Source organism: Neomonachus schauinslandi, chromosome 12 (genome assembly GCF_002201575.2).
Source record: "Neomonachus schauinslandi chromosome 12, ASM220157v2, whole genome shotgun sequence".
In the NCBI taxonomy this organism is placed as follows: Eukaryota; Metazoa; Chordata; class Mammalia; order Carnivora; family Phocidae; genus Neomonachus; species Neomonachus schauinslandi.
In genome coordinates, this window is record NC_058414.1 from 49,252,510 (window position 1) to 49,280,094 (window position 27,585).

Genomic DNA, 27,585 nt, shown 5'->3' on the forward strand with positions numbered 1-27,585 from the left:
TATAGTCTTTGTTTTAAAATCTGTTTTGTCTGATAAGTATTGTTACCCCAACTGTTTGTTTTTTGTTTTTTGTTTTTCCATCCCTTCACTTTTAGTCTGAATTTGTCTTTAGGTCTGAAGCTAATCTCCCGTAGGCAGCACATTGAAGGATCTTGTTTTTTTATCCCTTCAGTCACCCTGTATCTTTTGACTGGAGTATCTAGGCCATTCAGTTATCAATAGGGATGTAGTTACTGCCATTTGTTCATTGTTTTCTGATTGTTTCTGTAGTTATTCCCTGTTCCTTATTTTCTTGCTCTCTTCCCTTGATTGCTTTCTTTAGTGTTACACTTGGATTCCTTTCTCTTTTTTTTGTGTATGTGTATCTATTATACATATTTAGTCTGTGGTGACCTTCAGGTTCATATATAACATCCCGAGTATATAGCAGTCTATATTAAGTTGATGGTTGCTTAAGTTTGAACACGTTGTCTAAGCACTGTTTTTACTATCCCTTCCATCTCTAATGTATTTGATATATTTTACATCTTTTGATTCCCTAATTTTATAGATGAAAAACAATAAATAGTAAAATCAATTAACAGTCATAGTTAAATCAAACGATTGATTGATCAACCTCTACTATAGGTTTGTCAGTGAAATTTTTTCCTTTCATAATTTTCTTCTGGTTATGCTCTGTTCTCTTTTGCTTAAAGCACTCCCTTTAACATTTCTTGTAAGGCTTGCTTAGTCATAATGAATTCTCCTTAACTTTTGATTGGGAAACTCTTCCTCTTCAGTTTTGAGTAGAGTATTCTTGGTTGTAGGTTTTTTTCCTTTAGGCATTTTGAATATCTCATGATGCTCCCTTCTGTCCTGCAGAGTTTGTGCTGAAAAAGCAGCTGACAGCCTTTATGGGGTTTCCTTTGTATATAAGTTGCTGCTGCTACTCTTGCTGCTTTTAACTTTGATGTGTCTTGGTGTGGAGCTCCTTGGGTTCATTGTATTTGAGACTCTCCTTAATGCCTGTTTCCTCCCCCAGTTTAGGGAATTTTTCAGCTATTATTTCTTCATATATGTTTTCTGCCCCTTTCCCGCTCTCTCTTCTCCTACTGGGATCCCTATAATGTGAACATTTGTGTGCTTGATGTGGTCACAGAAGGCCCTTAATTTATCCTCTTTTTCTTTTTTGCTGTTCGATTTGGGTGCTTTCCATTGCCCTGTCTTCCAAATCTGGGATCTATTCTTCCCCATCTTCTGTTGCTGATCTCTATTTTTCATTTTAGTTATTGTATTCGACTCTCATCTCTTTGTTCTTCTCCCAAGTCTGGTGAGCATTACTTTGAAGTCTTTATCAGGTAGACTATTTAGTTTGGTTTTGCCCTACTTTTTTTTTTTAATTTTTTTTAAGATTTGATTTATTTATTTATTTATTAGAGAGCGAGCGAGAGAGAAACAGCATGAGAGAGGAGAGGGTCAGAGGGAGAAGCAGGCTCCCCGCTGAGCCGGGAGCCCGACATGGGACTCGATCCCAGGACCCTGGGATCATGACCCGAGCCGAAGGCAGTCGCTTAACCAACCGAGCCACCCAGGCGCCCTGCCCTACTTTTTATTTGAGCATATTCCTCTGTCTTCTCATTTTTGACTTTCTAATTAGGTAAACAGCTACCTTGCCCAATTGTGAAGGAATAACCTGTAGGAACATCTCCTGTGTAGACTGCATGTCTCTGGCACCTTTTGCAGAGTGACTGCTGCTGAAGTGGGCACAGAATCCTGGCTTGCTCTGCATGGGGGGGGGGGGGCACCATGGCTGGGATGGTTAATTCCTAAATTCTTAGTACAGTCATTATTTCCACACTCAGTTTACATCCCTGACATCCTGCAGGAAAATAAATTCGGAGTGGAATAAAGATCCAAATATAAGGTTTTTTGTTTTTTTAATTTTTTATTATGTTAATCACCATACATTACATCATTAGTTTTTGATGTAGTGTTCCATAACTCATTCTTTGCATATAACACCCATGCAGAATGTGCCCTCAATACCCATCACCAGGTTAACCCATCCCCCCAGAACCCTCAGTTTGTTTTTCAGAATCCATAGTCTCTCATGGTTTGTCTTCCCCATCTTCTTCTTTTTTTAACATATGTATTACTTGTTTCAGAGGTACAGGTCTGTGATTCAGTCTTACACAATCACAGAGCTCACCATAGCACATACCCTCCCCAATGTCACCCAGCCACCCCATCCCTGCCACCCCACCCCCCACTCCAGCAACCCTCAGTTTGTTACTGAGATTAAGAATTCCTTATATCAGTGAGGTCATATGATGTATGTCTTTCTCTGATTGACTTATTTCGCTCAGCATAATACCCTCCAGTTCCATCCACGTCATTGCAAATGGCAAGATTTCATTCCTTTTGATGGCTGCATAATATTCCATCACATATATATACCACAAGAACAAATATTGTGAAGATGTCAATGCTACCTAGAGCAATCTACACATTCAGTGCAATCCCTATTTTCAAAGAAATGGAACAAATCATCCTAAAATTTGTATGGAACCAGAAAATGTATGGAACCAGAAAAGACCCCCAAATAGCCAGAGGAATGTTGAAAAAGAAAAGCAAAGCTGGCAGTATCACAATTCCGGACTTCCAGCTCTATTACAAAGCTGTCATCATCAAGACAGCATGGTACTGGCACAAAAACAGACACAGAGATCAATGGAACAGAATAGAGAGCCCAGAAATGGACCCTCAACTCTATGGTCAACTCATCTTCGACAAAACAGGAAACAATGTCCAATGGAAAAAAGACAGTCTCTTCAACAAATGGTGTTGGGGAAATTGGACAGCCACATGCAGAAGAATGAAACTGGACCATTTCCTTACACCACACACAAAAATAGACTCCAAATGGTTGAAAGACCTCAATGTGAGACAGGAGTCCGTCAAAATCCTAAAGGAGAACACAGGCAGCAACCTCTTCGATCTCAGCCACAGCAACTTCTTCCTAGAAACATTGCCAAAGGCAAGGGAAGCAAGGGCAAAAATGAACTATTGGGACCTCATCAAGATAAAAAGCTTTTGCACAGCAAAAGAAACAGTCCACAAAACCAAAAGACAACCGACAGAATGGGAGAAGATATTTGCAAATGACGTATCAGATAAAGGGCTAGTATCCAAAATCTATAAAGAACTGATCAAACTCAACACCCAGAGAACAAATGATCCAATCAAGAAATGGGCAGAAGACGTGAACAGGTATTTTTCGAGACATCCAAATGGCCAACAGACACATGAAAAAGTGCTCAGCATCGCTCAGCATCAAGGAAATCCAAATCAAAACCTCAATGAGATACCACCTCACACCAGTCAGAATGGCTAAAAGTAACAAGTCAGAAATGACAGATGTTGGCGGGGATGTGGAGAAAGGGGAACCCTCCTACACTGTTGGTGGGAATGCAAGCTGGTGCAGCCACTCTGGAAAACAGTGTGGAGGTTCCTCAAAAAGTTGAAACTAGAGCTACCATATGATCCAGCTTTTGCACTACTGGGTATTTACTCCAAAGATACAAATGTAGGGATCTGAAGGGGTATGTGCACCCCGATGTTTATAGCAGCAATGTCCACAATAGCCAAACTGTGGAAAGAGCCAAGATGTCCATCGACAGATGAATGGATAATGATTGTACTAAGTTTTGGGGCAAATTCTAAATCACCTCAATCTGTCTAAAAAATTTTATAGCATTTGTCATTAGGAAAATGTCAAAATTAAGTTCGTGCTCTCTATCAAACTCAATTACAGTGTCTTTTGCTTGCTGTTTTTCTTTTAAATTTTTTATTTTAAAATGTTTATGCTACAACTTTTCCTAACATATGCAAACTTTTTTGTCCCCAATTTTAGAGATGAAGAAGGAACAGAACATTTACGAAAGCGAAATATGAAGTTGCCGTTTATGTTTACTACTGGAGAAGCTGTGTTATATGAGATAACCAGTCCTTTTCCTCCCGTGATGGATCCCTTACCAATAAGGACTAAAAATGGTACAAGTGGGATAGATTCTGCTACCAAATCAGCTCTCAATAAGGATTCTCTCAATCCCAGTTCCCTCCTGGCTGCCATCATGCAACAGGATGAGTCTATTTATCTCTATCCCGCCTCAGGTAGCACCCCGTTTGAAAGAAATCTTTTTAATGAACCTGTGAATGAATGCAGTAATTGGCAAGACAATATCGCACCAATGGGAAGTGACAGTATCCTGAAACATGAGGAAATAGATCATTCTCGGGAAATGAACCCAACACTCTCTGGAGGTCCGACAGGGCTCTTTCCAGACAACAGAAATAGTGACTTGTATGGCATTATGAAACAGCTAGGCATTGATTTTGAAGATATCAAACACATGCAACAGAATGAGGAATTTTTCAGAACTGACTTTTCGGTTGAGGATGACTTCCGAGATATTGACCTAACAGATGAAATCCTGACCTACGTCCAAGATTCTTTAAGCAAGCCCACCGTCGGGTGTTCAGACTACCCGCAGCCACAGTCCCTGGCTCTGGCCTCGAGCTCTGTGGTGCAGGAGCCCCTGCAGTTCGAACAGCCGCAGCACTGCCCAGAGCACGGGGCCGTGGAGCGGGCACAGCTGTGTCAGAAAATGCAACATATGCAAGTTAACAGCATGTTTGCCAACTGGAACCCTCATCCGTCCGTACCTCGGAGTTGTCCTCAGCAAGATCTGCAGCAGTACAGTGTCTTTTCAGACGTCCCTGGCACCAGCGAAGCGTTTCCCTACACACCTGAGAGCAATCCTGTGCCATACACACAGACCTTTATTCCCTGTCATCAGCCTGTGTTACCACAGCATTCCAACGGGACACAGTTAGGCTTTCCCATAGGGAATTTTGAACCATCCCCATACCCTACTAATAATTTAGAAGATTTTGTCACATGTTTACAAGTTCCTGAAAACCAAACCCATGGACTGACTCCAGAGTCAACCACAGTAAGTCCTCAGGCCTGTTATGCCGGGGCCATGTCCCTGTACCAGTGCCAGCCGGAGCCACCACCCAGCAGTGTGGCCCGCATGCCCTACGAGCCAGCAACAGCACCACAGGCATTTTTAAACAAGGTAAGCGTTTTATCGGACTCTGAATAAACGTTGCAGTGAATCTTCTCACATTATAAATATACATGAGTTATAAACTTTTTATGTCTGTGACTACTTTTTTCTAAGCCAGGACTTTTCTAGTATTAGTATGTTACTAATAGATTTTTTTACTTGAGTTGTAAAGGAGAAACAGGTCAAGGGCTAAGGCAACACGAGTATGTCCATAAGTTACCAGGTGAAATTAGTGAAAAGTACATTGTTTAGAATAGATCCTTGGGTTTCTCTAAAAAATTCAGAGTTCCAAAATATATTTGCATTTTGAAAAGTAATTTCTTTAGAGGTACCTGGGTGACCCAATTCCAACTCTTGATTTTGACTCAGGTCATGATCTCAGGTCTTGAGATTGAGCCTGGCGTTGGGCTCCATGCTGGGTGTGGAGCCTGCTTAAGATTCTTTCTCTCTCTCTCTCTCTTAAAAAAAAAAAAAAGTCAATTCTTTTTTTGAGATTTTTTTTATTTTATTATGTTATGTTAATCACTATACATTACATCATTAGTTTTTGATGGAGTGTTCCATGATTCATTGTTTGCGTGTAACACCCAGTGCTCCATGCAGAATGTGCCCTCCTCAATACCCACCACCAGGCTAACCCATCCTTCCTCCCCCCTCCCCTCTAGAACCCTCAGTTTGTTTCTCAGAGTCCATAGTCTCTCATGGTTCATCTCCCCCTCCGATTTCCCCCCTTCATTCTTCCCCTCCTGCTATCTTTTTTTTTTTAAACATATAACGTATTATTTGTTTCAGAGGTACAGGTCTGTGATTCAACAGTCTTACACAATTCACAGCACTTACCAGAGCACATACCCTCCCCAGTCTCCATCACCCAGCCACCCCATCCCTCCCACCACTCCAGCAACCCTCCGTTTGTTTCCTGAGATTCAGTCTTTTTATATGGGTTATAGTCAATATGGTTGTGCTTTCTTCAAATGACTTTTGTCCTTGGTGATCCCTGAATTCAGTGCTAGTTTCCTCAGTATTCTCTGGCAATACCCCCATGTTATCTGCCAGATCCTCAGTTTATCCTTTTTTCTTCTGGCACATTTTTAAAAAGCCTAACTTACTGGTTTTCTTTCATGTGGTCAAACTTGACACTGTATTTTATTTTTTAAATTTTTACTTATTTTTTAAGTAAGCTCCATACCCAACATGGGGCTAGACCTCACAACACCAAGATCAAGAGTCACATACTCTACTGACTCAGCCACCTAGACACCTCTGTATTTTTGTTTTTTAAATAGGCCATCAAAATCTTTCTACCAGCAACCACACTTTAAATCTAAAAGTAATCACTTAAAAAAAAAGTTAACAAGGATGATAGCTGCTCTCTATGGCTCCTTGGGAATGTATGTTTACATTCGTGCTTTTCATTAGAAAGTATTTAGTTCACTTTAAAGTATAATTAAGTAGGCTTTTGAAGAAAATCCTGATCTAAATTAAGTTCATTGGTCTCTATTTACTGTATATTAAAGTTATAGATTAGCAAAAACGGTTCAAGTTCATATTTGTAATTGTTTTTTATGACATTTTTCATACATTTGGTTTGTCTGTAGATGAGCTTTGCAGCAGGAAATAGCAGTGGAAGTTTTTCCTCTGATATATATCCAGTCTATCCTCATTCCCAACATTCTTCAACTATCTCGAAATTTAGTTTTCAGTGACAGTCTACCTCAAAACATTGCTGTGATGTGGCATAGATAGGTAACTTGAGTAAACTGTTGACAAGTTAATCACTGAGTTTAAAATTTAGTTAATCATAGTTTAAAATTGCATTACCACAAGTTCTTCATTTTCCCCCTTTACTTTGGATTACTTCTTTATGAATAGTAAGGTAATAGGAAGTCTGTAGACCTATCTATATATTCCCCGAGGGAAGTATTTAAAATTTCCTATGTGGTTCACATTATATTTCTATCGTACAGCATTCTTTTGACAATATATTTAAAGAGAATTGCTGGCATGCGTCGTGTTATGACTGATAGGCATCATTTGGTCAAAGCCTACCATTCTCTGAGTAACACCAACTTCCACTTGAAGACTCCACGTGGCTGCCGTTCATTGAAGCCCTAGATTATGTGACTTTTACTATATATTTAATATGTGTTTTGGAGGATCTTTTAAGTCTAATGTTAACATTAAGTCTAACGTTACATTGGTTTTATTTGAAGCAACTGAAGGTATGATTTCAACCTATTTGAAAGTTTCCACAACTTTCACTATATACTAAAATGCAAAGGTTCTATAATCTATAAAGCCCTACAGAACTGTGTATCTGCCTTTTTTTTTTTTAGCAGCATTACAGACTAATTAGACTAATTTTATTGTAAGAGCATATTTGGTAACTCAAGTACTATTAAAATGGTCCCAATTACAGATTAAAAGCATATAACAAAAAAATCATTTAGGAAATCCTGTCCATCTCTGTAATATTTTAGGAATATTGAGACATCTCTATCAGAACTGACCTCTTATGGAAAAGTCCTAGGTCTGTAGTCCAGCGTGTTAATTTTGAATGCAGTCACTTCATTGGTACCCAGAACTTGACTGAGATGAAATCTGGCCAAAGCAAACCTATGACGGATAAATATAACTGTGATTCATAGCTGGTACTCTCTGAGACATCAGTTCTTATCCAAACCAAAGGCAATTTGTTCATCAAATACTCTTCTAATGTATGGAGTGCCAAATCTGAGCTGAGACCAATGTATCACACATCAGATGTACCATCTAATGGAGAAACCAAAGGTTATAAATATAACACACAATATGTGCTCAGTGGGTCTTCATGGAACATTTAAAATGTAGCAACAGTAAAGAATTTGAAGTTTAACAATATGAAGGCAAATATTTTAAAACTGCATTTTAATATATCATTTAGTGGCTTAAGATACTTGAAAGATCTAATTAATCACATTGCTATTTTGTTTGCAGTTTCAGAATGGAGGAGTTTTAAATGAAACCTATCCTGCTGAATTAAATAATATAGATAACACTCAGACTACCACACATCTTCAGGCCCTTCATCACCCATCAGAAGCCAGACCTTTCCCTGATTTGACATCCAGTGGATTCCTATAATTCCAACCCCGTTTTATGCACCTTGGTTTTTGGATGAGTTTGCAGAGGATTACAGAATAAAAACTGTCAGTGTTGGTCATCAGCAAGTTTCCATGGAGGCATTGTTGTGTGTTGTGGTTTGTGCTATTTCTCCAAACCAATGTTTTTAAGAGTTAAAAAAATTATCAAAAATAACATATCCTAAAATCATTAAAATAGAAAGTGTGCTGCCCCAGAGGGTGAGAGTCCATCTCTATTTCACGTGATTCTGAGTACCAGGGAATATACAAAACTTATTTAGGGGAACTTTAGGACACTTTTAAATTTCTGTCCGAAAAAAAAAAAAAATACTTTTGAGTTTTAAACTTCTACATTGTCAGTACGCCAAATACAGAATTAAACTCCTTTTATTTTTGGCTTCAGCTTTTATCTCCGATATTAAAATAAGTGGTGTGGTGCTTTTATAAAAGATAATCTCAGTGCTTTCCTCCTTCATTGTTAATGTAAGTGCCTCACAATTTTTTATACCTCTAACACTGTAGGATGTATATTTGATAGAAAATATACCTTTTTTAATTAATAACATTCTACGCACAAATATTATTTGTATTTCTTAAATTCAGTCATTTTTATTATTCCAAGCATGTTTTAACTGCACTACTCACCCACTCTCTTCAGGAAAAGGGCAAATAATGATTGAGAAGATATTTATTATATAATCCAGTTGCTTCTAGACTCTAAATGTTGCTCTGTGCCTTATGTTGAAAAATTTTGAGAGTAAAATGTGTTTCTGAATTATTTTTTGATCATCATATAAACATTAAGACCACAGCACTAAAATTTCAACAGTGTTTTCAGAAGAAAGAGAGATACTACCATTACCTTTACTAAAATCTCCGTGATCACTGAATGTTGCAAGGTGGAAAAATCTGCTTGAATGCAACCATGTTTATTAACTTGCAATGAGGAGAAGTAGCCTTATTTCTAGCTCTTTAATTAATCACCCATTTCAATGTGTATAAATTCTTTAAAAACTATTTTAGATCTAGAATGAGCTTTAAGGTATAATGTGTTGACTTTATAAATTTCACTTCTTAATACAGTGGAAACTATTTTTCTCATATTTGAGGAGTGTTAAGATGGAATATAGCAATGTTTGATGCGAAGTATTGTTATGAGTGAAATGAATGGTGCAATTATAGTTTATAATGAACAAAATTATTTGTAAAATATTTTCAATCTTTCATTTAAAAAGTCTATACCCTATATATGCACCTAATTTGGGTCTTACATATTTTATCAGTGCATCTTTTTAAGAAATCATACAATGAATGCAACTGCTTTTACCTTGGTATTAAGACAACCATGCAGTTCTCTTAACTTCAAACATTATGTTGTTTATATGATATAATGACCTTTATTATCAGTAAGGCAAATTAATCACCCTACTAAGTTTACCATCCTCGGGTGATTTTTAAAAAATACCCTTTTACTTAATGTGACATCTGAAGGGCAGACACAGATTGCATGTAGTATATAAAAACATGATGGAATCTCAAACTGAGATGTAGTATTAAAATACAATATTTTTCACTTTTCTTTTAGTAAATCAATGTATATAAAAGGCTTCAGACAAAATATGTCAGTTATATGCATTTTCAGTCAAAATTTTCATTCTGTAGCATCAATTTAAATGTTGAAAAAATAAATTTATCTAAACCATTTCATAATTTGTTTTCAGCACGAGGTAACACTGAAGATTTAGAGCAGGGTCTGCATTAATATTATTTTACATTTAAGCCTTTCATTAAAAGTCTTCATGTAACCATTTTTGTTAGTCTTTTCCACATGTTTTTGAGTGAATTATTTAGCAGATAAATAGGCTTATTTTACATTGTGAATAGGATGACAGTTATGCACTTATACAGTTACAAAATTTTAAAGCAATACTGTATATTTTTATCTAGATAAAATAACTAAAATGTATCTAATAACAACAAAATCACATAAACCAAATATACATTTGTCTGTATTGCTAAGTGCCAAAGGATGCTGTGTGTGTCCCCGCTGTAACGAGGGATTCATTTTTACATGATGCACACTTCTGAGGATATGGATGTGTCTAATTTGAACTTCTATACCAGTTTGTTCTTCTCGTGTCTGAAGATTTACCAGTGTTTCAATGTAGTAGGAACCTTTCAGTCATCACTATGCTGTACCATCTCGTGTTTCTCAGTATTACCAAATCTTAGGTAGATGTTTTCATGGCTTTTCTCTTTTCTTCAAAATGTTACTGCTTACCTATTATGCCATGCATACATTTTTGTTTAAAATATGATTTTATCCTTATCAAACAAAATTGCATACAATAATATATGGTAATAAAATAATCACTAAGTGTAAATAATATGTTTTAATGTAAATTCTTTCTGGTCCGTATAGAGGAAATGAGCATGTTTAGTATAGTATTATAACTGTGTTAGATGAAGGCAATCTATAATATTTAAGGATACATTAAACAGTAATTCATAAACTTCTTATAAAGTTCTGCCCCTGGATATTTTAGCCTTTACCTGAATTTATATTTTTTATAAAAACACCCTTCAAATAACTTCATAAAGTGCTTCTGAAATAGAATGTTCTTTTAAATTTTGTATTAGTGTTATAGATGTAACGGTGTTAATATCTCAGATTAAATTTTAAAATTCCATTTTAATATTTCAAGAATATTTGACAAATTTTTAAAACAACTCATCATGTGCTTAGATTAGAATAAGTATGGCTCAAGCCTATATCCTCTAACAGATACAAATGATAAGCCTTCGATGTCAAATTCCTGACTATTAAAACATTCACCAAGAATTCTGCAGTTAGAATTATTTGAAGAAAAAAGTCTGAGAAAAATGTTTTTTTTTTTTTAAAGATTTTATTTATTTGAGAGAGAGACAGAGATAGTGAGAAGAGAGCATGAGCAGGGAGGAGAGAGAGAAGCAGGCTCCCACTGAGCCGGGAGCCCGATGTGGGACTCGATCCCAGGACCCTGGGATCATGACCTGAGCTGAAGGCAGATGCTTAACCGACTGAGCCACCCAGGTGTCCCGAAAAATGAAGTTTTCATTCTAATAACATTTTTCTTATAGTAGTCTTATGTTCAGCCTTTATAATTATTAGGGATTTTTGTCAACATCTCGATACCTAAACCTAACAATTTAGTACCATACTTAATTCTGAACACTTTAGAAAGACTGAGTCTTGGGCGCCTGGGTGGCTCAGTTGGTTGAGCGACTGCCTTCGGCTCAGGTCATGATCCTGGAGTCCCGGGATCGAGTCCCACATCGGGCTCCCTGCTCAGCAGGGAGTCTGCTTCTCCCTCTGACCCTCCCCCCTCTCATGTGCTCTCTCTCTCATTCTCTCTCTCAAATAAAATAAATAAAATCTTTAAAAAAAAAAAAAAAGACTGAGTCTTTTACCTAAGAGTTACATAAAATACTGAATTTTAACCATTTGGCTGGAAAACATCCAGTACAAATCCAGATAATCATATTTCTGATCTTTGCTTTCACTCAAATGGCTTCTATTAGCAGGAATGACTTCAACTTGCCCTCTTTCACCAAGCCTACCAGACACGGACCCAGTAGTGTTAGCTACTCACGGGATAATAAATACGTCACTAATTTTTCCCCCAGTGTCTGCAGATGACTTTGCTGGCAGTTTTACTAATAAAATTGAAATCATCAAACACCCTAACACATCCTCAAGATGTCCGCACCTTCAGCTCAAACACATCACTGTCCTTGATCTCTGAGGCTCACCTCTAGTATGTGAGGAGAGGTTCCCCTAACTCCAAGAAGAATGCCCTTCCTTTCCAAGTCTTGTGCACATTTCCCCGTCCAGTCTTGTCTCCCCCTCTCCATAAACGTCCCTGGGTGCAGGTTCTCCCTCCATCCTGGAAATAACCACTTGGCCCTGCCACCTTTTATTATTAAATTCTTTATCTCCTTTCTCTAAAACAATTTTTGATCTCCTGAAATTTGGTTTTATTTTCCACCCTTCCATTACACTGCTTTGTGGAAGTTCACTTAATTCCCTCCTTGCTGTAAGCTGATTTGCTGTGGCCCAGCAGCCAAGTTCAACCCTCAATGCACTTTTTCCCTCCGTTAGTTTCCGTGTTATTAATTCTCCTGCAACCTCCTATCACTCCCGCTCTTTCCTTTGTTAGCTACTCTCCCCCCTTCCCATCTGGCAACAGGCTTAGTTCTGACCATTTGTGATTTTTTTTTTCTCTATATACTATACCTTTGGAAGCACATCCATTCTGCTACTCCTGCCTTTATGAATTGCTTCAAAATCTGTTATCTCACCTCTAAAAAAGGGGGTGAGATAAAAAGACACCTCATTACTGATTGACATTTGTGGAACATCCTTTTCCTCTGAAAATGTAGCAAAGCTAAGCACACAGACCCTGGACTCTCATTGCTGGCTTTCCACATGTGTGATAGGAATCACTGGGAAGGTTTGTTACTCTCTGAGTCAGAGTTTCTACAAAATAAGGGTAATGGTAATACCTGCCTCACTGGATTGTTGGAGGATTCAATAAATAATTTATGTAAAAGTATGTAGTTGCCAATGGCCAAAACTGGAACAATTTGAGCAACAAAATAAATAATAGCATTGGGTTAAAACCCAAAGAATAAACATCCATGAGTCCATCCTCTTATTATATATAAGTGATTAAATACATAAATAACTGAGCAAGAAGGGGTAAATCTTCCTCATGAAGAAGCTCAAGTATTTGTAGATATTATACTTTCCAGTCGATGGAGTTTAATACCTCCTCCTGCTGAGTAGGGGCTAAACTCAGCAACTTGCTCCCCAAAAACAGAGTGGGAAGGGGGTGGATAATGAGTTTATAGAAATCTGGCAAGCACTGCTTTAACGTAGTGATGGAGGTTGATGTCACCAATGGTAAGTCATTGTAGCCTGTTCTCCCGAAATGATGCTATGACAAGCACACTCCCGCTCTATGGTATCTTCAGAAACACATAATCCCAGTCTAATTGTGAGAGACTATCAGAAAAGACGCAAACTGAGAGACATTCCACAAGACTCCTTGGAGTATTCTTTAAAATGTAAAGGTCAAAAAAGCAGAGATGGAGACACCGTCACAGACCAAAGGAGACTTAAGGAGGCATGGCAACTAAATATGGCATGGCGTCTGGGACTGCATCCTGCCCCAGCAAAAGGACAAAGCTGCAAACAAGGGCCCAGCTGCACAAAACAAGGCAACAACTGCAGACAGAAATCCCAATAAAGTTTAACAGTGGTACACAACTATGAACTAATTTCCTAGTTTCACCAATGTCCCGTGGTTGCGGGAGACATTAGTGTTAGAGACATTCAGGTTGGGATGAAGGGAATAAAGCAACTCTGGATTTTTGCATCTCTAATGTAAATCTAAAATTGTTCCAAAATACTTGATTTAAAAATCATTTTCCTATTAAAAACACACACACACACACACACACGGTTTGTTGACTGCCACATGGTAAGTACTCAATAAATACCTGCCATTCCTTTCCCTGCGATAGCTAAAGAATCTCTTCTCAGTTGGAGATAAATCTTGCACACGACACCAATCCTTCTCATTCTGTTTACTGAAGATTTGATGAATGTCTTGGTTTTTAGCCTCCAGTGTTCCTTTCCACTTTTACCTCCTGACATCATCCTTATCAATGATCCTTCTAGCCTTATTTCTGTGATGCATACCCATCAACTGTAATAGTCCATTTTCCATGCCAGGCGAGGACAGCCACAAGTCAGACTTGGAGCATTTGTAAATGCCTTAACCTCTGTGAACTTGAAACTTCCCTTTTTAATCACTCTATCTTCTCTCCTTTCCCAATCCTGTCTTCTTTGTTTAATTAGCTCTCCACCCTCTAGTGAGCTCCAGTCCCCAGAGCGCATATTATATTATTCTTTTTCAGTCCTACAGCCTGGACCTCACTATCAGGATTTCAGCAATACTGCTGCTTGTATCCTGGAATTGCTCACTTCCTTATTGCTAACAGCCACTCCAATCCATAGCCCTGGCCAAAACACCTTCTCTTCCTAGTAAGCTGGAAAAAGTAACAAAACTGAAATAATTGGCCTCACCACAAGCTTTTACCAGGCCTATGGCAGAGACCAACAATTACCTACACTGATAGCATTTATCCTGCCTGCTTAGTCAGAGAACCCTGACTTTCCTCTGGTCACACTGAGGGAAAACAACTACATTTTCCAGCCTCCTTCACGGACAGGTTAGCTAATGTGAGTTTTGGCAAATAGAGGAAAGCAACATGTGTGTGATACTTCCAGAAAGGCTGCTTAAAGAGACCTAATGTGGCAGCAAGGAACCTACTCTGTCTTTTTCCTTTCCTCTGCTAGCCAGCACATGGCATGTGATGAAGACAAGAGCGAGCAGCTCTCTCTCGAACTGGGAAAACAGAAGTTGGTGACTAGAAAGGTAAAGCAAAACTAGAATGAGCCAGTGTTCCTCATGACTTGGAACCGCCAAACCACTCCTTGTCTGCCTTCCTCTGGACTCCTTCCCTCCTTCCTTCCTTCCTTCTTTCTCCCTCTCTCTCTCTTCTTTTCTTCCCTTTCTTTTTCTTTCTTTCCAGAGAGCACATGTGTTTGTGCAGGGGGGATGGGACAGGGGATGGGGGGAGAGGGAGAAAGAGAATCTAAAGCAGGCTCCATGCTGAGCATGGACATGGGGTTCAATCTCACAACCCTGATATCATGACCTGAGCAGAAATCAAGAGTTGGACACTCAACTGACTGGGCCTCCCAGGTGCCCCTGGACATCTTTTATAATAAAAGATAAATAGACTTCTAACTCAGTTAACACATCTTTCTAATATCTACCCCACCCCCACTCAGTAGCATCCTCATCTCTCTCGCTATGATGACATTCTAATTTGACTGAAAATAGTCTGATACAAATTTCAGTTTTCTATTCTTTGACTTTTACATTTCTTTCAACCATCCTCTCAGATTTCCCTTATTCCATTTTCTCTCAACTTCAGTGCACTGGTTTCTTCAGCATACAAGCATAATCCATTCTCTCTTAAGAAAAAGAAATCAAACTACTATTTCATGCTTTTGTTTTGTTTTCATTACATCTGAATAGAGCAGCTGACTAAGGCTTGCTTGCTTTTCTTCATTACAGACCTCTTATCAAATCTTCACACTCTGAATTTCACTATTTCCAATTTTATGGGTACAAATGTGCTATTAAGTCACAAAGTTTATCTTCCTTGATACTTTCTTTCCTTGGGTTCTGTAAGCTTGTACTTGATTTTCTTGACTTCTGCTTACTCTTGGTCCTGCTCCTCCACCTTACATAACTCTATAGACCTCTCTTCTGAGTTCCTGCCCCAAATTTTCCATGGTATATTTTGTACAATATATAGTATAGTTTTTAAATACCCTACCAGTACCTTCAACTGTCTTTGCACAAAACTGAATGAACCATTTTCCCTCCTAAGTCTGGTGATTCTCCCATCATTTTTGTGTATACCTCCATCTCTATGCTTCTACTAGCCTAAACCCAAATCCTCACATCTTTACCTCTCCATTACCATAGTAGTAATGGACACTGGACAATGGAATCTTTTGCTTCTGTACTTAAAAGATCTTAGACACTTCCTGACTAAAATCATAGTTAGGAACTCAGCTAGAATGATGTGCTGACCCCCAGCAAGAAAAGGCAGACTAGCAGAGAAGAATCTTCTACATGAGATAGGAAAGGAATGTATAGGAGTTACAAGGATTGAGGCAGTTTTAAAATTAAAAACATGTTTTTAACAAGCAAAGGTTTGGGAGTGGTTGGGGGTGGGCAAGGAATCATTCATTCAACAAACATTGAGCTAACCAGTGATACAGGGAGCAATTCTAGGTTGAAGCTAAAGCATCCAGCTGAATAGTTTCTATCTGACTCCCTCCTGATGGGATCCATCTGTGTCCCTCACATATGGTCCAGGTCCTTGGGACTTGGTGTCTCTGATTCCAAAAGAACCAGAAATAGTGTATTTTACTGGGTGTTCATGGGCCATCTTGCATCTGTGTCATTTGGGGAGTGCTATAAAAATTAGAATTCTTAAGACACTCCCTGCTCACTCAATCAAAAGTCCTGAGAATCTTATTGTTAACAAGTATCTCTGATTATTTGTATGTACATTAAAATGTGAAAAACAATAACGTAGTCTTATGATAGAAATATTAGAGTATGGAGGCTATCCTAGGCTACATGGTCTTTGGGATCCTGATTGACCCTCTGACTCTCACCTGAGAAGCAAAATCACCTCATTAGGTGAACTGCCCTTCTCTCCTAATATGTGATCTTTAGAATATCAACACCTCCTTGGATAGAATTTAAGTATGCCCAATTAGCTTTCCTGTGATGTTAGGTTTAAACTCTGAAACTCCACCGTAGGCAGAACCAGTTTTGGCTTCCTTCCCCCACCTCCAACCTCACCACCACCATCTTGGACAAGATCCACAGCCCCTAAATGATCAGTTTCTGACACTATGCCCTCTACCTCCAGCAAAATTTTTCAGGAAGGGGGGAAAGACAGAATTCTATTTATGGTGTCTGATGTATAGCGTTCTGCATGAAACAGCTCACATTTTAAGACCAACTGGAACTGTGAAGGAACAGAAATTCACATACAGAAGACTTAATAGGAATCAGGTATTAAGAGAGTGGAAAGCAAAAGACTGGTCTCTGATATGACTGCCTACTTCAAATAACTAACATACTAACATAGGGGAAAAACATATTTTTGTTATTTATGGTACAAAAGTTAATTGAGTATCAATGATAAAAGTTACAAGTTAATAGATTCTACCTTGATATAAAGAAGACTATTATTGAAAGATGCTTGGGGGTGTGTGGGTGGCTCAGTGGGTTAAGTGTCTGACTCTTGATTTTGGCTCAGGTTTTCACCTCAAGGTCGTGAGATCGAGCCCCAGGTTGGGCTCCTCACTGGGCATGGAGCCTACTTAAGATTCTCTTCTCTCTCTCTCCCTCTGCCCCTCCCACCCCCCTCTCTCCTTGTCGGAAGAAAGGAGGGATGAAAAAAGAAAAGGGAAAAGGAAAAGGAAAAAGAAAAAAAAAGGATGGATGGATGGATTGATAGAGGGACGGATGGATAGATGGATGGATGGGAAAGATGGATGGAGATGAAATAGATGGGTTTGAAATCTAATGATCTTCCCTGTCTCTAGAAATGATAACTTCAAATTTATGCTGAGAAAATAATTCAAAATCCCAATGTCATATAAACTATCCCTACTAAAATTCCTTATAAGATTCTGTGATTCCATAACTTCTATGTTGGTATGATCTTTGAGATGATGTATTTTATGGTGTCTGTTTTATGTTTGAAAAGAACAAAGGCCCAGAGGCTATCCTGTACAAGTTTCATAGTTGGTGATAAAATGACCTCACGTATCTTGAGTTCTGGTCCAGTATTCTTTCCCCGACACAAGAAGTTGGCTTTATTTCCACTTAGGAAAATCAAGATTCTCAAATACTTTTTTTAACCCTGATATATGAGATTTTTTGTTTTCTTTTATTCAGAATTATAGTTTCAGGTAATGATGGATATCCCAATGCTTGAAGAATGTCTATAAAATTATTCTCAACTCCATTTTCCCATGATGCTGTATCTTTAAAATGTTTTAAACTACCTATTTATTGACATTTAAGGTATTCAAGTCTAGTTTGGGGACTTTGGCATAAGGATTTAGAACTGAGACTGAAATCTGTGTTATAGAATTAGGTTAACATCATTAGAATTTACTGTCAATTCTAAGTGACTATCTATTTTTGTGGGTATGAATTTCTGTTGCCCTTGAAGCCACTTCCCTTCCTCCTTATTATGTCTCCTGACATGTAAAAATCCAAACTAGCTGTCTTTGAATACTGACTGAGTCACTGCACTTAGAAGAAGGAAGTTTTACATTATTGTCAAGAACTGTGAGTGGCCTGAGATTTGACCCTACATTCAAGCTAACAAGTGAGCCAGTTTCATCAGTCTCATCAATGCTGGCAGAAAGACCTAGGACACCTGCCTCAGAGGCCCAGTGCAGTTTATTACTTACAATAATAGCAGCTCTTCTGTCTGCTGGTTCCCCACAAGGCCAGCAAACCTCTTCACGGGCACTTACAGGAAAGGAACCCTGAACAGAGGGAGTCCAAATCTTCTTCAATGGTGGTCACACACCTGACCCTTTGCTCTGAAGGGAGACACTACCTGTATCTTCTAAGGCTGGTCACTATGCAAACATCTTGAAAAGACTGTTCAGAACACAAGCAGTCAGTGCCTTCTGCAAGATGTGCAGAAATACAAGAGACCCACAGAAACTTGTCTCCATCAGTTATGACTGGCTCTGCTTGCTCTTTCAAGCATACCGCCTTCCTTGCTTGACTGCCTCCCCGTTCTTAACTGCAAAGACAACTGTGTTTTGAGGTGGATAACATGTCAAACCAGAAATATTCTCTATCCTCAAAAGATATTATTCTAAAGCTCCCTGGAAATTGTTCTGAAACCCTGACTTCAACACTCCATCCCAAGTCCCTGTCCCAAGGCAATATGCCAGGGTACATTATGTTTGAACTGTGGCTCTGCTCTCTTGCTAGACGTGTGATATGAGGGGCTTATTTAAATTTTCTGTGCCTTTAGTTCCCTTCTCTGTAAAAAGAAGGTAATACAATGAATGACTTTATAGGATCCTTAGGAGAACTACTGAGATAATACATGTAAAGTGCTCAGCATACTCACTGGCATGTGATAGGAAGTGTTAAAGAATTCTTAGCTCTTATTTTTATTATTAAATAATCTTATTATTATTTTTGGAATCTGTATTAGCTATGGTAAAGGCCAAACTGGTATAATGAAGAGACTAAAAACTCATTGTGTCAAAAATAGACATTTATCTCGTATAAGTAAGTAGGCTTTGCTCCACAAGTCACCCAGATGGGTGGGGCAACCTTTCCATCCTCAATATGTTCTAGCCATTGTCTTTTCCAACCAGAAAAAAAGGAAAAGAAGGAACTTTTCAGGCCAAGGACCTTTGAGAAAATAAGCCAGAAATTACACACATCACTTCTGCCCACATTCTGTACCCATGAACTTAGTCATGTGGTCACACCTGGTTACAACCATCTGCCCAAACACAATTCTGTTTCTATGGAAAAAGAACAAACAGATTTTGGTGAACATAAAGTATTTAGTAAAAAATAGCACTTCTCTTATCCACTTGAATTTTGAAGCTATTGAAAATAAGAACAGAGTATCAACAGAGAAAAAATTGTCATCATTAAGCACAATCGTCCAGCAGAGATCTCCTACTCTATTCCCCAGTCTCCAATCCAGACCTTAGAATAGACTATTCTGGGATGCTTTGAGTTGGCAAAGCCTGCCCGCTTTTCTATGTCACTGCCTTTTACAATCCAGATAGAGAAAAAAAGGCAAACGATCAAATGTCTAATGCCCAGGACCACTGACAGATTTGTTTCACATATTTGAAGAATGTGGACAGTGGCTGTCACCCACTCGGCCTTTCTGCTGTGGAGAGAATCAGGAGATAAGGCAAGATAAAATGCTGGTCAATAAACCATAGGAGCAGATTTACAGCAGATGGACTCGCTTGGTATAGAAGTAGTGCCTTAAGATCAAGTGATAATGACTAGGAATAAGGGCATTAATCCCGTCTGCCTCAACAGACGCTCTGACATTTTCTTCATGATCATTCTCTTTGACCCTGCTGATGTAAAATTCCTTGCAATGTCCATGAAAATGTCTGGTTTGGGACCCTCTAATGTTCCCAATCATAGTTGTCTTACATATTCTACTGTTTCCTATCCTACAGATTATCTGTTTGCTTTGCTGGACCGGAGTAAACCAAAAGAGGGCACAGTGGGAAGACTGGAGAGCTGCTGTGTAGAGACATGAGAAACATTGCCGTAATACTCGTACAGATCAGTGGGTGGGACTGTGGGGAGGTTATAAGTCTTTTCTTTTGTAGGGGGGGGGTCATACTGAAACTTGAGTCATTACGGCCCGTCCTCACACGCTGATGAGAAAACTCCAGTTACACAGAGAGAGGAGGAAACTGACGGAGAGAGGCAAGGCTGCCTGGCTCAGGTAACACAGGCAGTAAGTGGATCCAGAATCCAGGCTTTTCACCTTTGAATTAAGAGTACGTTCAACGAGGAAAACTTTCAAACAGCCATCGTTCAAGGGCTTTGCTCTATTGCCTAATCCAGGTTATCTCTATATCCCATATCCCATGAGGCAAATATAATTGTCCCAATTTACACATGATGAAAGTATTTTAAAAAGCAATAAAAATAACCAAGATGATTCTGGTAGACAGAATAATGCCCCCCTACCCCCTTCGTGTGCATCCCACTAAAGATGTTCATATTCGAATCCCCAGACTAGATGGCCAAAGTGTCTTCCAGATGTTATTAACGTCAGGACCTGGGGACAGGAAGGCTATCCTTGATTATCTTGGTGTACCCAGTGTAATGAGTCCCTATAAGAGGAAGGCAGAAAAAAAGAAGACAGTAGGAAGGGAAAAATGAAGGGGGGAGATCGGAGGGGGAGACGAACCATGAGAGACTATGGACTCTGAGAAACAAATTGAGGGTTCTAGAGGGGAGGGGGTGGGAGGATGGGTTAGCCTGGTGATCGGTATTAAAGAGGGCACGTTCTGCATGGAGCACTGGGTGTTAAGCACAAACAATGAATCACAGAACACTACATCAAAAACTAAGGATGTAATGTATGGTGATTAACATAACAATAAAATTAAATAAATAAATAAATAAATAAAATGAACAGAGAACTTTGCTCCTAAAAAAAAAAAGAAGAAGAAGAAGATAGCAGGAAGGCAAAAATGAAGGGGGGTAAATCAGAGGGGGAGACGAACCATGAGAGACTATGGACTCTGAGAAACAAACTGAGGGTTCTAGAGGGGAGGGGGGTGGGAGGATGGGTTAGCCTGGTGATGGGTATTGAGGAGGGCACGTTCTGAATGGAGCACTGGGTGTTATGCACAAACAATGAATCATGGAACACTACATCGAAAACTAAGGATGTACTGTATGGTGACTAACATAATAAAATTTAAAAAAGCAACCTATGAGAAAAAAAATAAAATTCTAAAATTTAGAACAAAAAAAAGAGGAAGGCAGGAATGTCAGTGTCAGAGACAGAGATGTGATGACGGAAGCAGAGGTGAATGAGAAAGAGATTTGAAGATACCCTGCTGCTTGCCTTGGAGACGGAGGTCCACAGGCCAAGGAATGCAGGCAGCTTCTAGAAGCTGGAGAAAGCAAGGAAACCAGTTCTCCCCTAGTGCACTTCAGATGGAAGGCAGCTCTCTTGGCACTTGATTTTAGGACTTCTGACCTCCCGTACTTCAAGACAATACATTTGTGCCTTTTTAGGCAAATAGAAAACTAATACAGTGATTATAAATTTTCAGAATGCAAGGGAGGCATTGGAAAGAAAATCTTTACTCCTTCATTATAATCATATTTAGAGAAGAATAGAAAAGCTGTTCTCCGTATCTCTCCCTGGCCTTTGGGGGGTAAAGGGGGGTGCGGGGGGGAAGATCAGGAAGATCTGGCAGTGTTCTCCATCCTTCCTCTCTACCCTCAGATACAGCTGGGCCTACAAAAGGACCTCCACTTTATGAGGATGATAGTGGTGCTTGACGGGCTCCAGCCTTGCCTTGGCATTGCAAAGAAACGTGCAAGAACACAGCCAACTCACAGTTTCATTACAGCTTTGGCTTTTCCAGATGTTTCGCTCATGTCAGAAGCCAGGAAATACATTGCTTACAGCACCGCATATGTTTCTGAAGAAGGGTCCTGATAAATATGTCTGGTCTTTCCAAATAACCCTAAAAATTGGCCTAATTCCTAGGAGAAAAATGGCTGTACTTCAGTAAGTTAGACATTACACAAGTGGTGTCCGATAGATGTCCGTGTTTGTTCTGCATTTAAAATTAACAAAACTATTTTGCGCATACTGTTTACAGCTATGTATCTGAAGTGCTTATGTGTGAAAACAATTTTTTTTACCTATACCTGAAGTTATCAAGTAGTACAGTCTAAAAAAGATCATTAAAAGAAAGTAGCAAGAAGCATGTGTTCAAGAAACAGAATTTTTTAAAAAGAGAGTAAGCCACCTAAAACTGTCAGTAAAGCTCTTTTTTTTTTTTCCTGAACACAGTGCAGCCTACATTTGTTCAATGCTTTATTTGCATAGCAATTTCTCATTCATTTTCAGAATTGATTCTGACTACTACATTATAAGGTGAGTTTTTATGGAAAAGAAAGAATCCAAGAAGTAGCCACACAGCTACTAACTGGTGGCATCAAAGACTCTGCTCAAGACACCTGTCTTCCAACTGCCGACTTTGATTTTTTTTTTCCAAGTTCAAACTTGGCCTCTGATAGGATACAAGAGTTGAATCACTGGTTTGACTGCATGAACCAAGCAGCTACAGTTCCCTTCAAGGTCAGGTGCTAAACTGGGTTAATTCTCAGAGAGCAAGGCAGGATTACTACTTTGGAACCTATTAAGGAACTACTATTATTCCTGTAGTTGGGGAAACTAGGGCTACAGTGGGCGATAATTAATGCTTGGTCTACCTAAAGTGCCCCTCATTTGTCTAGCAAGTAACACAAGATTTAAGAATGATTTATCCATTTAACTGACCCATCATTCAGGAGGTTTCTCACCTTTATTCAAATGAGATATAAACTACAGTGTCTCCCACTGAACATTCACATCACCTAGGATGTTCAAGACGGGTCTTGGCTCTTGACAGAATTTAATCCTTCCTAAAAAATTACTGTGTGCCTCTGCACAAAGGCTGTTTACAAAATTTATTCTTATATTTGTATATGTATCAATGTCCTTAACTGCAAACTGGACACTGAAAATATTATGAGAACACTTCAGTTTAAAACAAAAGTATGAGAACATTTAGATCATAGACTCCCATGCTTTCCTTGAATTCACAAATGACAGCATTTAAACATTCATTTAAAAATCAGCTTATGAAACAGATTTAATAGTATAGAAAGGAACTCTGACTTCTGGTTTTCTTCCATGTTCTAGATATTCAATATACAATTTTTCACTAGCCTTGTGGTGTTTTGAGGAAGCCATACTTCCATCTTATACTAGTTTGAAGTAGATTTACCAGCATCCTATTCTGGCTGTGGGTGTGCAAGAGCTTTGAGTTAATGCCCATTGTTTCATTTCCTAGAACATTTTTCACAATGACATTTTTAAAGCTATTTTAATCTTAATAGCACACTGAGTCAATGTCTTCTGCAACTATGAAATATTTTTCAACGTGTGTTTTATAGAATGTTAGTCGCACAAGATGGTAACATGTGGATTTGATGATCAAGTAAGTTTGGGAAACATTAGGCCAAGAAAAGTTAATCAGATTCCTTGATTACATCTCTAATGTATTACTGTGCATAATTATCCAAGAGATGGTGTGTAATATTTTCCAAACTTATTTGACACTGGAACCATTTTCAGAGCTCATCACATAATGCTAGTTATTCCGGGGTAATACTATGAGAAAAATCTGAGCTGTGGCAAAATTTCCCAGGTTCTTCTCTTCAATCATTCCTATGGTTCAGAGGCCTTATTTTACAGGTCAGATTAGAATACCTACGATGTGCTCATTTACATTAAACTTACTTGCCATTTTTCTGCCTAAGCACACAGACTCCCCAGTCCAACTTTTCAGTATATGGAAGAGTTTAGTGTTACTTTCACACCCAAAGTACTCACTGTATGGTCTCTTGTCTATATCACATATAAACATATTCTAAATTTTTCTTTTGGTCAAGACTGACCATCAAAAAAACCTCTTTGTAGTATAGCCCTATTATTTTGTCCATCTGCTGAGAGAGTTTCACTGAGTTTTCTTTTGGTGTTTTTGATCTTAGTTTTTGTTGAGGGGAGCTAGGAAAAGCAGTTTTAAGAAATACATTATGGCATTTACTGCAGGGGATGTATTTAAGTCCCTTAGAAAGGATCCATATGCTTTCTCTAGTGTTAGAACTAGGAAAACAGCATGTTTTCTCCTCATCAAACTGTAATTGACTCTTTTTTTATTTTGAACACCAGGAAACTTAAAACCAAATCGGGGAACAACTAGAGCAATGACTTATGCCTTTGTAGCCTGCATATTTGTGTTGCATTTTTACCTCTCCCTAACTTGCATTAACCCCCTACTCTGATTTATATTTTTACTGCTGTTATTTTGCATTCGTTTTCTTTTCATGCTATACTATTTTATGTTCTTATCCTAATCCAATTTTTACTTGTTAGAATGACTGCTTTTAAAAAGAATGTAAAAAGGAAAGAAAAATAATTCTGGTTCTGACCATGATCACTACATGTTGTGGTACCAGATATAACTGATGCCGGGAGATCATTTAACATTCAGTTCCATTTGGAATAAAATGTCAATGATGTTCATGACAGCTGATTTTTTTTTTCCTGGTTTTATAATGGTGCCAGTGTACACATTAGAGGATTCAAATTCTTTCATCTTCCTTAATTGCTTCAGTTAAAAACCCACGAGCGTCTAAAAGTTTGACACAGACCATCAAGATAGTTATGAATGGGGAGGTCAATCAAGCTGGCAGGAGGCTCTTGAATTCCCCTCCTCCCACTGACACATCAAATCTACAGTTTGGGAGCAATTACCTACAAAAGAAATCTAGAAATGAATAAGCAACTCCTACACGTCACGCAAATGAGAAAATACCAACATCAAAATGGGTAGGAAAGGTGGAGATACACTCTCGCCATAAACCCCACCCTGGACACAGCTCCACACATTTGGGAGGGAACTCCCAATCCCCAGCTTCTCCCTGAGGAGCACAGGGATTGAAGCCAACACTCAGTACTCAACTTTTAAGACTCCCAACTGAGCGGCAGGCCCCCCCAAACATCTAAAAGCCAACAATGATTGTGTCCATAAGACAAGAGCAAACAAAGGAGCAGTTGTTCACAGTGTGCAAGCACTTTCTGTAGGGCTATCCTACAGATACAGTGTAGAGAGAGCAGGCAAAATTGTCCGTCTCCTAGTCTTTCTCTGAAAGGGTCCATCTGCAAACTTTGAAAGCTGCTGCCTAAGAGTCAGGCTTCTAATTTAGCACACATATAGGGGCTGGCTGCAATCATCCGTAAAGACCAGGGAAACTGATAGACACCTCTCCCATGACCTGTAGCCTGCTCCAAGTCACCAGGATCTCCCTGAAAGGAGCTTGTACACATGGCTATTCCTCAGTTGCTGCCTAAGGAGTGAGTCCCTAGAATACCTGCTCTAGTAGCTAATGGGGCTTCCATTTACAAGTCCAACAAGACTGTCGAAGTCAGGATCACCTCCCTGTGGCTATACGCCTGAGCCTAGAATAGAGATAGCAGGATAAAACACCCATCTCCAGGTTTCTCCCTGAAAGGGACTTAACAACATACATTTTCAGCTGTTGCCTGCAGTTCCAGCTTCCATTTAATCTACATCTGGGCACTGAAGGCAATCCTTTCCCTTTGGACATTGATGGATCTTGGCACACTTTCACCTAACTGGGATTAACTAAGAACAAAAAAAAGCAGCTTGGACAATCACAGAGGTTTAAAGAAAACCGGGAGCTCAGACCAAGCTGATAGATGAGGTTCATCTCCAACTTGAGACCACTCTGTCAAGACCTGGAAGGTGGCTGTTTTATCTAATGCACAGAAACCAACAGGGAGTCAAGCAAAATAAAGAAACAAAAGTATGTTTCAAACAAAAGAACAAGATCCATTTCCAGAAACAGATTTTTAATGAAACAGATTAAGTAATTTACTTGATAGAGAGTTCAAAATAACAGTCATAAAGATGTCCACCAAGGTCAGGAGAGCAATACATGAACAAAGGATTTCAACAAAGAAACAGAAAATATTAAAAATTACCAAACAGAAACCATAGAACTGAAGAATATAATAAACGAACTGAAAATTTCAATAGAGGGGTTCAAAAATGGACTAGATCAAATGAACGAAAGGCTCAGCAAACTTGAAGACAGAGCATCGGAATTCATCCATGCTAGCAAAAAGAAAAATCAATGAAGATAGCTGACGGCATTTATAGGACAAAAACCAGTGGATCAACATTCACATGACAGAGGCTTTACCAGGAGAAGAGAGAGAGAAAGAGGCAAAAAGCTTACCCAAAGAAGTAGTGACTAAAAACTTTCCTAATCTAAGGAAAGAAACAGACATGCAGATCCAGGAATCCCATAGAGTTCCAAATAAGAAGAATCTAAAGAGACCCACACCAGGACACATTATAATTAAATTTTCAAAACTTAAAAACAAGGAGATAATCTTAAAAGCAGCAGTAAAAAGGCAACTTTTTACATACAAGGGAACCCTCATAAGAGTACCAGCAGATCTTTCAGCAGAAATTTGCAGGTCAGAAGGGAATGACAAGATTTATTCAAAATGCTGAAAGGAAAAGAAATGCCAACATGAATACTCTACCTTGCAAAGCTGTCCTTCAGAATAGAAAGACAAATAGTTTCCCAAACAAACAAAATCTGAAGGCATTCATCCCCACTAGACTGGCCTTATAAGAAAGATTAAAGGGGGTTCTTCAAGCTGAAGCAAAAGGATGTCAGTTAGTAAGAGGAAAACAAATGATAGTATAAATGTCTCTGATAAATGTAAATATATAATTAAATTCAGAATACTCTAATATTATAAAGGTGGGGGGTAAACCACTTATAACTCTCGTATAAAGAAAGAAAGTATTAAAAATATCTATAACTATAATCATTTGTTAATGGATACACATATTAAAAATGTGTAAATTATGACATCAAAACATAAAACGTACAGAGGGAGAGTTAAAAATCAGAGCCTTAGTAATACACTCAAAGTTAAGTTGTTATCAACTTAAAATAGACTACTAGAAACATAAGATGTTTCATGTAAGCCTTATGATAACTACAAAGCAAAAACTTAGAGTAAATATGCAAAAGATAATGGAAGTTAAGCGAACCACTATAAAAAAAATCATCAAATCAGAATGGGAGAGAGCAAGAGAAGAAGAAAGGAATGAATGATCTATAAAACAACCAGAAAACAGTTAACAAAATGCCAATAGTAAGACAGTACTTATCAATAATTACTTTAAATATAAATGAATTAAAATTCTCCAATCACAAGACACAGAGTGGCAGAATGGATATAAAAATAAGACCCAACTATATGCTGCCCACAAG

At 38.6% G+C, this 27,585-nt stretch overlaps 1 protein-coding gene across 1 annotated transcript in view; it reads left to right on the forward strand.

Moving 5' to 3' along the window:
- AHR (aryl hydrocarbon receptor) overlaps positions 1-8,315 on the forward strand; it is a 49,659-nt gene extending 41,344 nt beyond the window's left edge. The window contains exons 10-11 of the mRNA XM_021689559.1: positions 3,893-5,120; positions 8,088-8,315. Of these exons, the coding sequence (XP_021545234.1) occupies positions 3,893-5,120; positions 8,088-8,234 (1,375 nt within the window). The 3' untranslated portion in view covers positions 8,235-8,315. The remainder of the gene's footprint in view (positions 1-3,892; positions 5,121-8,087) is intronic.
- Positions 8,316-27,585: the final 19,270 nt, after the last annotated feature.